Here is a 15,632-nt window from a genome sequence, read left to right as displayed (position 1 = left end):
GAGCAACATTGAATATAAATAAAAAATCTGGCTAGATGTGTTAAAAATGAATACGGTCCAGCTGAAATGTTAGGATTAGTTTGTGTATTTGGCAATGGAATACCATGAGTGTAATACTTTGGGGAGGTTAATATGTCAGAGAGGTGAATGATTAAAGGGGGTAATTGGAAGCGGGGAAAACAAGAAGTTAAGAAGTCCACATTGGCACTGAGTAAAAATGTAATTCAAAGAATGAATAAAATTTAGTAACAAGTAGAGAAAAAAGGAGAAGTTCAATGATAACAGTTCTATTACTCTTGTCTCTATATATGAGCAACTTGGTGCTTCTTGGATTATCTATAAATATGGTCCCATCATAAATAAAATTCAAACATTTTCAAGTATTCGGTGATTCTACTTAGACCTTTAAATTGTTAAAAATGAGTGAATACTTTTTTCTTTTAACATATGTTTATTGAGTATGTAATACATGCATTTCATTTATGAATTCAAGTAACTCACAATTTAGGGTCATATAAATTCATAAACAGTACCTTTTAACATAATATTATGAGGTCAGTGAAAACAAAGCAGCAAAGTTTGTTTTTCTAGGAAGTATGTGGCAGACTTCACTGAAGAGGTGACATTTGAACTAAGCCTTGAAGATGATTAGAATTTCCTTCAGTAGAGCAAATCAAGGGAATTCAGTAATTGTATCCACTTCTTCCCTTACAGAATCAGTCCATGCTCTGTAGATATTTATTGAAGACTACAGACATTTAATACGTGTCTGTTTTGTGTAAGGCACTACCAGATGTTAAGAAACAAATTATTGTTATGCACACATAATATTTATACATAAAGCTACAAATTTAAGAATTTTGTCATATAGATGCTGTGGCATATTTGTTTAGATTGATATAAATTTTATTACACAAAACAAAGTATACAGAAATGAGCTGTTACATGGCAAAATTCATTGGTCAGTGTTTTGTTAACTGTTATTCACACATAATATTTATACATAAAGCTATAAATTTAAGTTTATCTTATAGATACTGTTACATACTTGTTTAGATTGATATGAATTCCATTACACAAAGTATACACAAATGAACTGTTAAATGGCAAAATTCATTAATCAGTGTTTTCTTATTGGCCTTTTATGTAGTCCTAATTTGATTACATTATTGTTCCTATTTATTTTACTTATCAGTATTGTTTCTATTTTTTATGTTTGTCAAACAGTTGGCAGTAAATCTGAAGTAAGATTTTTTTAGATAGATTGTTTTAGATAGACCTTTTTCTTTCTTTCCTTTCCTTCCCTTCCCTCCCCTCCCCTCTGCTTCCAAAGAGAACCACGGAAATTTCTTATCCTTTAGTGTCAAAAAACAAGTACTCAAAATTTTTGTTAAATGCCACAGGTTACTTTCTTTCCTAAAAATTGACAAGGCAAGTTTTACTTACTTTTAATCAAAAGAGATGTTTTGGCCAGGCGCGGTGGCTCACACTTGTAATCCCAGCACTTTGGGAGGCCAAGGTGGGCGTATCGCTTGAGGCCAGGAGTTTGAGACAACTCCTGGCCTGGCCAACATGGAGAAACCCCATCTCTACTGAAAATACAAAAATTAGCCGGGCATGGTGGTGCGCGCCTATAATCCCAGCTACTCGGATGTCTGAGGGGCGAGAATCGCTTGAACCTAGGAGCGGAGGTCGCAGTGAGCAGAGGTCTCAGTGGGTGGAGGTCGCACCACTGCACTCCAATCTGGGGGACAGAGTGAAACAACGTTTAAAAAAAAATAGAGAGGTGTTTCTAAGTGAGATCACTAAATCAGGGGTTTAGGTAAGTAGTAGTCTTCAGTGGTAAGGTTTTAAAATCAACATGTCTCAGCCAACTAGAAGGAACTTTTTTCTCTCAATTGGAATTTCTTGCTATGGTGGATTTTATATAATTTAAATCTTGTATTTTGTTCTTTTCAAATTTTAGAATGTTTTAAAATGTACCCCTGGTAATAGACATATGTCAGCAGATTATAAGTTTGATAAGCAATACTGACATACTAAGTGTATGTAGTTCCTGTATGTATTAGGCCTAAATCAATGAATTAGAAACATTCAATTTTTTAAAGTGCTATTTCACATTGTTTTATTTATACATGTTATAAATTTGTTTTGCAAGAGTTTTTTCATACCCATTTCATACTAGCTTTTTTTTAATGAAAAGTTAGCTGCTTATAAGGATTCATAAAATCTGTATATTAGTTGATTTCCTAGAAAAAATACAACCTGTCTTTAGCATGTTGTGTTTGGAGGACAGCTTGGCCTTTAGTTGTTTGCATAGACTTGTCATACATGTTTAACTAGTTTTCTTTTTAAAAAATGTTTAGCCTACTATATATATAAAGCTTTATATTTAATGCTCTCATTAGCCTACATATTAATATTAAAACACCCAAACATAAAGCCTTTTAGGCAGATATTGCAAGTTTTTAAAATCCTCATCTCTAGCTGAAAAGTGTTTTGCTAAGAAAAGCTCAGTAATGTGCTGTTTTATATTAACAGGAAACAGAACAGCAGTAGTGGTTTGAATACCCTGCAAACAGGAAGTTTGACACATGCATAGCTCTTAGCTTCTGTGTAAGAAGTTGTGAGCTCCTTCTGGAAACATTTGCAGTTACATTAAGTAAAGTGTAAATGCACATGAATGGCAGCTTATAGAGAACCACCTTGTAACCAGTATACAGGTACAACTACAGCTCTTCAGAAATTGGAAGGTTTTGCTAGCCGGTTATTTCATAGACACTCTAAAGGTACTGCACATGATCAGAAAACAGCTCTGGAAAATGACAGCCTTCATTTCTCTGAACATACTGCCTTATGGGACAGATCAAGTAAGTTTTGTTTTTTAAATGATACATTATAACTAGCAACTAAAATGGTAATTGGAGTTTTACAATCAAACATAAAGAACCCTCTTTTGTTTGTTGTTTTCTGATTTTCACAAGGACATTTTGCAAGATGAAGTTGAAAGAATTCCATAAAAACTTGATTATAAGTTGAGCTGAATCATTCAGCTTTCATCATTGTATGGTTTTATTTTTGACTAAGTTCAATATCAGTGACAAGATTTTCTATAAAATTCTTACATCATTTCTAATGTACTTTTTTTTGTTGTTCTTACATAAAAATGAAATACTTAAGTTTCAGAAACAACCATCTGTTTACTTCTTAAAATGTCTTGTATTTATAAGCTTTAAACTTTGAAAGGGGCAACAAGACTCTTGAATTTATAATTACATTTCTATTGTGTTTGCCATGGTTTTATTTTTAAATGCATGTGAGAAAGTTATTTCAGTTTTACAAACAGGAATTTCTAAAATAAAACATAATTATTCTATCTAAATTCTTACACTTATAACATTATGGATATCAAAAACTTTATAATTATATTTTATGTTATTTATACATATGACTCAAATGCAGGAAAAAGTTGGTTATGCATGAATCACATTCTTTCAGGCATGTTAAAATGTTTGAACTTGCAGCTTTGCTAAAATGGTGCTGGGGAACCATTTTTGGTGCCATACACTCTAAAAGATAAATTGCACATATAAACAATACTAGTGCCGCCATTCTACATCTCACCTTGGACCCTCCTCAAGGTATTTCTGTGACTCCAATTAGAGGAACAATAGAATTACCCTTGAAACTTTTGCCCTCTTTGGTGTGTTTGTTTGATCATCAGATAGCACTAGGGTTTGACTCTTTCTGTTTATGTATTTGGTAGCAGTCAAGGAAGAAAACTCAGTTTAACAACCACAACAGCAAAATCAAGAATGGCTTACAAAATTTACTCCTAGGTTTATACAGCACCTTGACAGTGTTATAGAAGCTTATTTGAATTAATTTTTTACTAAATCAGAAATTTTTTTACATTCTTCAAACTATTTTTGGGAGATTGAGGAAGAACATGTATTTGTGCATTTTTTCCACTTAAAAGGTTTTGGGTTTTTTATAGTCTTTACTGTATAGCAAGTTGATGGATGAGGAATATGAATATATATCTTCAAGTTAATGAACTGTTGAATATTAAAATAGTGGTATAATATTAAACTTTACCATGTAACAAAAGCTTGTTAATTATTGTCCTTGTCCTATTCTTTTAAATTGCAGTCTTCTAAATCCTTTTGGAAATTATTTTTACACATTTCAAGTATGTTTTAATTTAAAGTTAAATGAGGAATTAAGACAGAATTGAATTAATTTCTGTTTCATTGATACCTGCTCCTCATATAGTGGGTGTTTAGTAAAAGTGTCTCAAATAAATGAATGTTAGGGGTTTTTAATAATTAAAAGTTATGTTTGAACTAGACTTTCACCACTTTTTAAATGTATGGGACCTGTGATGCTTTCTAAAACATATTTTAAAATCTAGTAATGGAAAATAGTATCATGAGCCATGATTTCTATTGGATAAAATGCTGGGTTTTTTTTTTTATTGTGAAGTCAAAACAAATAGGATTCTTGTACACAAATAAAATTAGGAGCAAACCATGTAGCGCTGCAAATAATATGCATGATGTAAGAAATACTTAAAGAGTAACTGAATGTTCATTAATTAAGCATTCCTCTACTTGACTCTCCTTTTTATATCCCTGAATACCATAATAGAGATAATAATTTTATGTCTAAGGATGAGTATGGTAGCATGAAGCTATAATTTCCTGTTATGAAATGTATTATTGTAGAGGAGAAAACACTGATAGAGCTGAAATAGAGCAATCCGATCATTTCAAAATTCCAAGGTTTATTTTTGTGTTGAAAACACAATTTTTATTTATTTGGCAAATGAGTTATAGAAGGAGTTCTGACTGTACAAAGTTTCATATGAACCACATTCTTCAAAGCTACTTAAAGCAGTTTACTTGCATGACTCATTTGACAAGGGAATGTAATGTCTCCTGATGATAAACACTGAATATGTTTGTTCCTAAAGTGTTTTTATAATGAAATAAACTAAGCATAGAAACTACATCAATTTACAAAAAAAATTCATAAACCTTTGTATAAAGATCAGTTACCAATTTAGGAGACATGAAATGCAGCATGCTTCAATCCAAGTTTCTTTCGTGTCCAGTGACATTATGTATAGGAAGAAACACAGAACAAAGGCCACATAGTGGTCTCCAGGTGTTTCATCTTTTACTATTAAACTAAGTAACAGAAATTCCTGTTTGATTAAATAAATATGTAACAGCTAATTGCATACACATATAAATACATGAAGTTCAAAGAAAAGCATGGAGGAATTCTGCTTTTTGTTCCAACTCAGAATGAATGAGAGCATTGACATGCGTTAAGTTCTCTTTCTAGCAAATTTATTATAGTTAGCTTTTTAATCTTCCTTTGATCATAAATTTGTAGAGTTATACAATGCTGACTTAATGAAGGTCTAACTACAGTATTTTAAGAAGCAAATAGGTCAATACCATCAAATACTTTTTCTTTCTCTTTTCCTATGAATTGACAGGCTATTTCTCTTGTAAATACAAATCCATTTTAGTAAATCTTAGATTTAAATATATTAAACAAATGAGCAGTTTTGATTATGGATGTCCTCTAGCAAAATCATAAAGTGGTTACAGTAGACCACTTCAGTCAGTTTTACCTTTACAAATTTTATACAATCTCTCAGACAGTTTACCTCCTATTTGTTAGCCCATTGAATCTGTATCATTTTAACTTCTCAGCTAAAAGACTTTCCACCTTTGTATCAGCTTTTTCCACTTGAAACTATTCCATAAGCTTCTTGATAATAGTCAATTTCTACTCATTTGGTAAAACTTTTTTGAGTATTTACTATATCATAGTAAGTAAGCAAGTTTCCAGGAAAAATAAGATCTAGTTCTTACCCCTGAAAAGAAGAGCAAACATAATATAATATTCAAGGCATAATGAAATAGTTGCTTTAAAATGTCTAAGCTTACTGTGGAAGCTAAGTGTAAGAAAAAAGTTGTTACTAAAGAGAAAATGGGGGACTTCAAAAATATTAAAGAATGAATAGAATTTTGAGACCTAGAGAAGAAGGTTATTTTAAGAAAATAACATACACAAGTATGTGAAAATATGAACATTTAGAACTTACTTAAAAGGTTTAGTAAGATACTGTCTAGAAAATTAGGTTCTGGATTTAAACTTTAAAAGTTTTCTATTAGACATCCAGAATTTTGTACTACGCTGTATTAGTGGGGAGCCAATGCAGTTTTTAAAAGTGGAAAATAATATAATGCAACCTTTGTTAAAAGAGCCTAAAGATTTTACCTACCATAATACAGGATAAGTTAACTTACTTTACTACAGGGAAATGTGTATAGCTACTATACATCTTCCGTTTTTGCTGGGCATTTAATTAGAACTAACGCTTTTGACGTGACAGTCAGCATGGCAATGAATAGTCAGATAATGGATTCCTTTTACAACAGTGCTTGTTCAAGTTGCTGCTTCTGTCTGGAATTCTCTTTCTTCACTTCTACCAGTGGTGAGATTTGCCCATACTTTAGGCATCCTCTCAGGTATCATCTCTGTAACAAAACCACCAATGCATCCTATTCATCTATCCTTCATCCTTATTAGAGTCTGTGCTCTTCCTTATGTTCTTATATCATCTTATACTTAACTTTTATTGTGGTTTATTTATAGTATTTATATGGTATAGTTTGTATACTATATATATTATAGTTTATAGTGTTTAAAATGTATTACTATTAATCCTTATGTATCTGTCTCTCATGTTTGATTTTGAACTCCTTGAAGGCAAATAACTTGTCAGTTTATTTCAGTATTACTAGCATAATTTTCAATAAATCTTGAGTTATTTGTTAAATTAACATTAAACATCACTGCAGTATTACACAAATGAGCTTCTTACTAATTTGTGCTATTGTGATCTTTGCAATTTATTTTAAAAGCCCATGGCCATTAACCAAAAGCAGTCAAATGCTGACCTGGCTCTAGTAAATACCAATTTTCAGTGTTACCTGTGTATTTTTATCATGATTTTTAATAAAAATTTAAGTAACAAGCAGACTTTATAGTAAAACTAAAATAGTTGGGATATTAAATGATGTTGAAATCAGGAAATCATTCCATGAGCCATTTAGCAATGCAAGTACTATATCAACTGTACTAACATAACGAGAAGCTTTTACTTGCTTGTGCTTTGCAAAAATAGCCATATGACAGAGTTAGAAGACAGCTTGCTACTCAAAGTGTGGTCCCTGTCCAGCATTATTAGCATCTCCTGGGAGCTTGTTAGGAGGAAGAATCCCAGGTCCCACCTAGACCTACTTAGTCAGAATCAGCATTTTAACAAGATTTCCCAGCTGATTTATATGCACATTAAGGTGTGAGAAGCACTTTTTCCCTAATAACATTTTAATATGATTTCCAAATGTATATCTTCACTGGAGAAAATTTTGAAACTACAGGAAAAAACAAAAAGGTAAAAAAAAGTATACATAATTCTGCCAAAAGGTAATGACTGTTAATTTTTGTATATATACTCTATTTTGTGTATAGACACACAAATTTCTACCAGCTCCAATTTTTTTTTTTTTTAAACAGAGTCTTACCGTGTCACCCAGGCTGGAGTGCAGTGGTGGGATTTCGACTCACTTCAGCCTCTGCCTCCCAGGCTCAAGTGATCCTCCCATCTCAGTTTCCCAAGTAGCTGGGACTATAGGCATGTGCCACCATACCCGGCTAATTTTTTGTATTTTTGGTAGAGGTGGAGTTTCACCATGTTGCCCAGGCCGATCTTGAACTCCTGAACTCAAGTGATCTGCCTGCCTTGGCCTCCCAAAGTGCTGGGAATACAGGCCTGAGCCACTGCACCCAGCCCAGCTCCAAAATTTGGATCTTTCAAAACATAATGTTTAGTTAACATTTTTCTTTATAAAGAATTGTTCTACAATACTATTTTGTATTAAATCATAAGGATATACTATAATTTATTTAACCAATCATTGGCCATCTAGGCTGTTTTTAATGTTTTGCTATTAAAAAATGCCATGATAAACATCTTTATAACTAAATATTTGTAAATATTTAGGATTATTTTTATATTTTATAGGATTAATTTGAAGAAGTTATGACCATTTTAAGGCTTTTGCATTAAATTAATTGAATCCCAGATAAACATGCATATCTTTTTGGAGTTAATTATAATAATTATTTTTTCATAGATTATAGCACTTGAGAATGTGTGAAAATAATTATATAGCTACTATCCTTAATGATATTTTTAAAAACAAATTTAAGGCCAGGTGTGGTGGCTCACGCCTGTAATCCCAGCACTTTGGGAGGCTGAGGTGGGCAGATCACTTGCAGTCAGGAGTTCAACAACAGCCTGGCCAACATGGTGAAACCCTGTCTCTACTAAAAATGCAAAAATTAGCCAGGCTCCATCTACAGGTGTGGTGGTGCACACCTGTAATCCCAGCTACTTGGGAGGCTGAGGCAGGAGAATCACTAGACCCCAGGAAGCAGAGGCTGCAGTGAGGTGAGATTGCACCACTGCAGTCCAGCCTGGGTGACAGAGTGAGACTCTATCTCAAAATAAATTAAAATAAAATAAAATAAAGAAAACACATTTAACATTGTAAAATTTATTCTCAAAACAGTATATTGATATTTTTAAAAATTAAAAATATAATGGCCCATTATACTTCCTTCTGTTACAACTACCAGGGTCATGGTAAGAACATTATATGTTTGTCCCCTCCAAATCTCATGTTGGAATGTGATCCCCAGTGTTGGAGGTGGGGCCTAATGGGAGGCGTTTGGGTCATGGGGGAGGATCTCTCATGAATGGCTTGGTGTCCTCCCAATGGGTAATGAGCTGGTTCCTGCTTTATTAGTCCATGCAATAACTGGTTGTTTTTTTAAAACAAACATGGCACCTCCCCCTCTCTCTTGCTCCCTCTCTTTGCCTGTGACATGCCTGCTCCCTCTTTGCCTTCTGCCATCATTGAAAGCTTCCTGAGGCCCTCATCAGAAGCAGATGTTGGCAGTATGCTTCTTCTACAGTCTGCAGAACCATGAGCCAAAATAAATCTCTTTATAAATTATTCTGCCTTAGGTATTTCTTTATAGTAATGCCAAAATAGACCAGTCCATAACAAAAATCTGAATGTGAAAAATATGGATTTGAGAATTTAACTCCATTCTTAATAAGTTGACACTGGAAAGTTTATTTCTTCCTCCCTCCCCCTCAGCTTTATTAAGTATACTTGACAAATAAAATTGCATATATTTATAATGTACAACATGATGGTTCAATATAAGTATACATTGTGAAATGACTAAAACAAATGAATATCCACCTCACATAGTTACTTTTTCATGGCAAAAAATTTAAGATTGAATCTCTTAGCAATTTTCATGTAGTCATACCTCAGAGATACTGCAGGTCCAGTTCCAGACCACCACAATACAACTAAAGTCACAGTAAAGCAAGTCACACATTTTTTGGTTTCCCAGTGCATTTAAGTTATGTTTACTCTATAGTCTATTCAGTGTGCAATAACATTATATCTTTTTAAAAGTACATATCTTAATTTGAAATTATTTTATTGCTAAAAAAATACTAATGATCATCTCAGCTTTCAGCATTTCCCAATTTTTTTGCTGGTGGAGGGTCTTGCATTGATGTTTGCCTGCTGATTGATCAAGGTGATGGTCGCTGAAGGTTGGGATGGCAGTGGCAATTTCTTAAGGCAACAAAGTGACACACTTGACTGACTCTTCTTTTCATAAAAGATTTCTCTGTAGCATGTGATGTTTTTGGTAGCATTTTACTCACAGTGGAACTTCTTTTAAAATTGGAGTCAGTTCTCTCAAACCTTGTTACTGCTTTACCAACTAAGTTGATGTAATATTCTAAATTCTCAGGTGTCATTTCAATAATCTTCACAGCATCTTCACCAGAAATAGATTCCATCTCAAGAAACTACTTTCTTTGCTCATCTGCAAGAAGCAACTCCTCACTCGTTATAGTTTTATCAGGAGATTGCAGCAATACAGTCACATCTCCAGGCTCCACTTTTAATTCTAATTATCTTGTAATTTTTTACCACATCTGCAGTGACTTTCTCCACTGAAATTTTAAACCACTCAAACGCATCTATGAGAGTTGGAAACAACTTCTTCCAAACTCCTGTTGATGTTGATATTCTGACCTCCTCCCATAAATCACAATGTTCTTATGGCATCTGGAATGGTAACTCCTTTTCAGAAGGTTTTCAATTTACTTTGCCCAGATCCATCAGAGGAATCACTATCTGTGACACCTTTAGCCTTATAAAATATATTTCTTAAATAATAAGACCTGATCCATGCCTGCAGAATGGATGTTGTGTTATCAGGCATGAAAACAACATTCATCTCCTTGTACATCTCCATCAGAGCTCTTGGGTGATCAGGTGCATTGTCAATTAGCACTAATATTTTAAAAGGAATCTTTTTCTGAGTGGTTCCCAATGGTGGGCTTAAAATAGTAAACAATGCTGCAAACAGATATGGTGTCATCTAGCCTTTCACATTCCATTTATAGAGTACAGGTAGAGTAGATTTAGCATAGTTTTTGAGGGCACTAAGAGTTTCTAAATGGTAAATGAATATTGGCTTCAATTTGAAGTCACCAGATGTATTAGCCCCTAGCGAGAGTCAGCCTGTCCTTTGAAGCTTTGAAGCCAGGCATTGCCTTCTCTCTAGCTAGGAAAGTTCTAGATGGCATCTTCTTCCAATAGAGCACCGTTAAGTCTGCATTGAAAATCTGTTGTTTAGTCTAGCCACCTTCATCAATTATTTTAGCTAGATCTTCTGGATAACCTGGTGCAGCTTCTCCATTAGCACTTGCTGCTTCACCTTGTACTTTTATGTTATAGAAAGGGCTTCTTTCCTTTAAACCTCATGAACCAACCTCTGCTAGCTTCAGACTTCTGCAACTTCCTCACCACTCTTAGCCTTTATAGAATTGAAGAGTGTCAAGGCCTTGTTCTTAATTAAGCTTTGGCTTAAGGAAATGCTATGACTGGTTTGATCTTTCCAGACCACACAACTTACTCTATATCAACAATAAGGCTGTTTTGCCTTCTTATCATTAGTGTGTTCACTGGAGCAGCACTTTTAGTTTCCTTCAGTAACTTTTTTCTTTTGCATTCTCAGCTTGGCTGTTTGGTGCAAGAGGCCTAGCTTTTGGCCTGTCTCAGCTTTCAACATGCCATCCTTACTAAGCTTAATCATTTCTAGCTTTTGATTTGAAGTGAGAGATGTGCAATTCTTCCTTTTGTCTGAACACTAAGAGGCCATTGTAAGGTTATTAATCGGCGTAATTTCAGTATTGCTGTGTCTTAGGGAATAGGAAGGCCCAAGGAGAGGGAGAGAAATGGGGGACTAAATGGTGAGTGGAGCAGTCAGAGCACACAAAACCCTTATCAATTAAGCTCACCATTTTATTTGGGTGCAGTTTGTGGTGCCCTAAAACAGTTAAAATAGTAACATCTGAACACAGATCGCCATAACAGATATAATAATAATGAAAAAGGAAATATTGTGAAAATTATTAAAATGTGACACAGAGACATGAAGTGAGCACATGCTGTAAGAAAAATGGCACCAACAGATTTGCTTGACACAAGGTTGCCCCAACCCTCAATTTGTGAAAAGTGCAATATCTGCTGAGTGCAATAAAGCAACACGCAATAAAATGAGGGATGTGCCTGTATTAATGCATTATTATTAACTGCAGTTACCATTCTATACGATGAATCTCCAGGACTTATTCATCCTGTCTAAGTGAAATTTTGTACCCTTTAGCCAACATCTCCTAAATCTTCCTTCCCTGAACCCTCCCATCCTTCAGCCCCTGACAACCAGCATTCTATTCTCTACTTCTGCGATTTTGATGTTTTTAGGTTCCACATGTGTGACATTATGCAATATTTGTGTTTCTGTGTCTGCCTTATTTCACTTAATATAATGTCTTCCAGGTTCATTCACGCTATCACAAATGAAAGAATTTCCTTCTTTCTTAAGGTTGATAGTGTATTCCAGTGTGTAGAATACCATACGTCGATGCCATATCTTGTGAATAATGCTGTAATGAACATGGGAGTACAGATATCTAGATATCTCTTAGACATACTGATTTCTTTCTTTTGATACATACTTAGAAGCTGGATCATATGATAGTTCATTTTTAATTTTTTGAGGATCCTTCATATCATTTTCCATAATGGCTGTACTAATGTATATTCTCACCAACAGTGTGCAAGGGTTCTGTTTTCTCCAGGTCTTAACCAGTGCTTGTTATCTTTTGTCTTTTTTATAATAGCCATTCTAACAGATGTGAAGTAGTAGCTCATTGTGATTTTAATTTTCATTACCCTCATGAGTAGTGATGTTGAGCATTTTTCATATACCCATTGACCATTTTTATGTCTGCTTTTGAGAAATGCCTATTCAAGTCACCTGCCCATTTTTTAAATTGGGTATTTGTTTTCTTGCTATTGAGTTGTTTGAGTTCCTTATATATTTTCAATATTAACTCCTTATTAGATATGTGGTTTGCAAGTATTTTCTCTCATTCTGTAGGTTGTCTCTTCACTCTGTTGATTGTTTTCTTTTTGCACAAAAGCTTTTAGTTTGATGCAATGAACAAACCAATAAGGAATATGAAGACTCTTAATCAGTAATCAAAAATACCCCAAACAAAATAAAACCTAGTAGTATTTCATGGCTTCACTGGTGAATTTCTATCATTTAACAAAGAATTAATGCCAGTCCTTCTCGAACTCTCCCAAAATAACTGAAGAAGGGGAAATACTTCCAAGCTCATTTACCAGGGCAGCATTGCTCTGATACCAAAGCCAGACAAGGATGCTGCAAAAGAAAATTATAGGCCAATATCCCTGATGAACATAGATGCAAAAATTCTCAACAAAATACTAGCAAATTAAATTCAACAGCACATTAAAGGATGATACACCACAATCGAGGATTGTTCAACATACACAAATCAACATATGTGATACACTATTAACAGAATGAAGGGTAAAAGTTATATATAATCATCTCAGTAGATGCAGAGAAAGCATTTGAGAAACTTTAACATTCTTTTATGATGGAAACTTTTTAGTTATGGAAGTGCTGTACTTCAACATAATAAAGGCTACATAGGATAAGCCCTCAGCTAACATCTTAATAGCGGTGAAAAGATGAAAGCTTTTCCTGTAAGATCATGAACAAGGGAAAGGATGCCCACTGTTAAAACTTCTACTCAATATGATACTGGAAGTCCTATCCAGAGCATTTAGGCAATAAATAAATAAATAAATAGCATCTAAATTGGAAAGGAAGAGGTAAAATCTTTTACATGTGCAAATGATATTATCTTATATATTAAAGACCCTGAAGACTCTACCAAAAAAACTGTTAAAACTAACAAATTCAATAAAGATGCAGCATACAAAATTAAAATGCATAAATCAATAGTGTTTCTGCATACTAACAATGAACTATGGAAGAAAGAAATCAAGAAAACACTTCTTTTTACAATATCACAAAAAATGCATAGGAATAACTTTAACCAAAGAAGTGAAAGATTTGTACACTGGAAACTGTAAAGCATTTATGAAAAAGTGAAGAAAACACAGTGAATGGAGATATCTAATGTTCATGGATCTGAAGAATAAATGTTGTTAAAATGCTTCTAGTATCCAAAGCGATCTACAGATTAAATGCCATCTCTTCCAAAGTTTCAATGACAGGTTTCGCAAAAATAGGAAAAACAATCCTAAAACTTGTATAGAAACACAAAAGACCCTAATATCCTAAGCAATCTTGAACGAAAACTTTTTCCACTTTTAAAAATTGGTCAGTGAGTAATAGCAGATGATCTGAGAGACAAAGATCTTTGAAAATAAGATGTCATTCAGAAAGAAGTAATAAGTTGAACAGGAAGAATGATATGTGTCTGAGAGATTGAATATTACTTTCATGTCCTGAAACCATGGTTGCTTTCAGCTTTGGTGTTTCATTATTGTTATTTAACAAGTATGGCTCACTTGAGAGACAAATAAGTTGTCATCTTTTAAATATTCAGTTTAATCACCGGCACACTTATCTATTCAAATTAGCAAGAATTCCAAGGAGGTCTTTTCTTAGAGTCTTCGTTCAGCTGCTTCAAGTATTGCTATACTCCTAGGAGTTTACTCATTCCAAGGAGACTAATTTGCTCTCCAAAAGTTAGTTGAAGAAAGAGATGGAGATTTTTATTTTTTGGAGACAGGGTCTTGCTATGTTGCCCAGGCTGGAGAGTAGTGGTGTGATCATGGCTCACTGCAGCCTTGTTCTCCTGGGCTCAAGCTGTTTTCCCACCTCAGCCTCCCAAGTAGCTGGGAATATAGATGCATGCCACTGTGCCAGGCTAATTTTTTTAAAATTTATTTTTTGTAGAGATGAGATCTTGCTGTGTTGCCCGGGCTGTTCTTGAACTCCTGGGGTCAAGCAATCTCCTGTATTGGCCTCCTAAAGTGCTGGGATTACAAGCATGAACATATAAGCTAGTGATATCATTTTTAGCCACTGTTGATTTTACCACTGCTACATTGTTTCGTGATTTAAAAGTGGCCCCAACAAATTTTATGTACCTTGTCTTGTTGATGTGATGCCACTGATCCTTGTGGAGACCTCAGTGGTTCTTAATGACAGGATGATTCACTCTTCAGTATTATGTTCATTCAAAGGTTATGTCAGAGGATTTCATTTCCTTAATTTATACTCATATGCTTAGTCATCTTGGCTTCCTTGCCAAGTTGGATGTGTGAGAAGGTACTTTCAGCCCATCCCCACACTGTACCAAAATTAGCCTTTCTTTCTTGAAATCTAGTCCAGGGATAGAAAACCAGTGGTCTGTGAGCCAGATGCAACTTGCAGATATGTTTTGTTTAGTTCTCATGGTATTTTTAAAAATAGTTGAATTTTATATCATTATATAAAAATATAAAATACCTTGATTTTAAATCAAGAGATTCATATAAATATCTGGACTTTCATATTCTTGAACCATTGGAGAGACTGATTTCAGTGACCTCTTATTCTCTCATGAGAAAAAATGGGTTGCACTGAATAATTGTCCTCTTTAATCAGATATACACTATCTGATTTGCTCCAGCATTCACTATTTCTGTTGCTTTACCTGCCTGGCCTCTGTAGGCACTTGGATTTAGCCTACAATGTCTCTACTTTTCAGCCTGAATCACCAACCCAGATTATCATTTCCCCTTTGATAAAGCCTCCTTAAGCACATATTCCTACTTGTAAGCCACAGACCTATCACTAAAATCTATGAAAGAGATTTTTGTAATTCTGAACCTTGAGGAGGATGGAGTCTAGGAGTTGATCCCTTTCAGAATTCCTGTTTCATTTTTTAATGCAGATCTATTTACCTTCTTTACTTTAATTATCTCTGTTTACCACAGAGTATTGAGAAGGCATGGCCCTTATGAAGCCTCAAAAGATTTTGTTAGATCATTCCCCCGAGGTAATGGATGCCTACCAGCCTTACATTTGCATAATTAAATTGTCCACTG

General features: G+C 34.2%; 1 protein-coding gene across 2 annotated transcripts in view; it reads left to right on the top strand.

Annotated features, from left to right (window-relative positions):
• The window catches only part of PRKACB (protein kinase cAMP-activated catalytic subunit beta), a 161,688-nt gene that overhangs the window by 64,647 nt on the left and 81,409 nt on the right, over positions 1 to 15,632 (top strand). Inside the window, exon 1 of one of the 2 annotated variants that reach the window (XM_001137476.5) lies at positions 2,547 to 2,870. The exons of the other annotated variant lie outside the window; for it this stretch is intronic. Coding sequence (XP_001137476.1) covers positions 2,684 to 2,870 — 187 coding nt within the window. The 5' untranslated portion in view covers positions 2,547 to 2,683. Of the gene's footprint in view, positions 1 to 2,546; positions 2,871 to 15,632 lie in introns of those variants that run through there. 2 annotated transcript variants of the gene reach the window in all.

This window comes from Pan troglodytes, chromosome 1 (genome assembly GCF_028858775.2).
Source record: "Pan troglodytes isolate AG18354 chromosome 1, NHGRI_mPanTro3-v2.0_pri, whole genome shotgun sequence".
Classification (NCBI taxonomy): domain Eukaryota; kingdom Metazoa; phylum Chordata; class Mammalia; order Primates; family Hominidae; genus Pan; species Pan troglodytes.
Note: the sequence above shows the minus strand (reverse complement) of the source record. Positions and strands in the feature narration are given on the sequence as shown.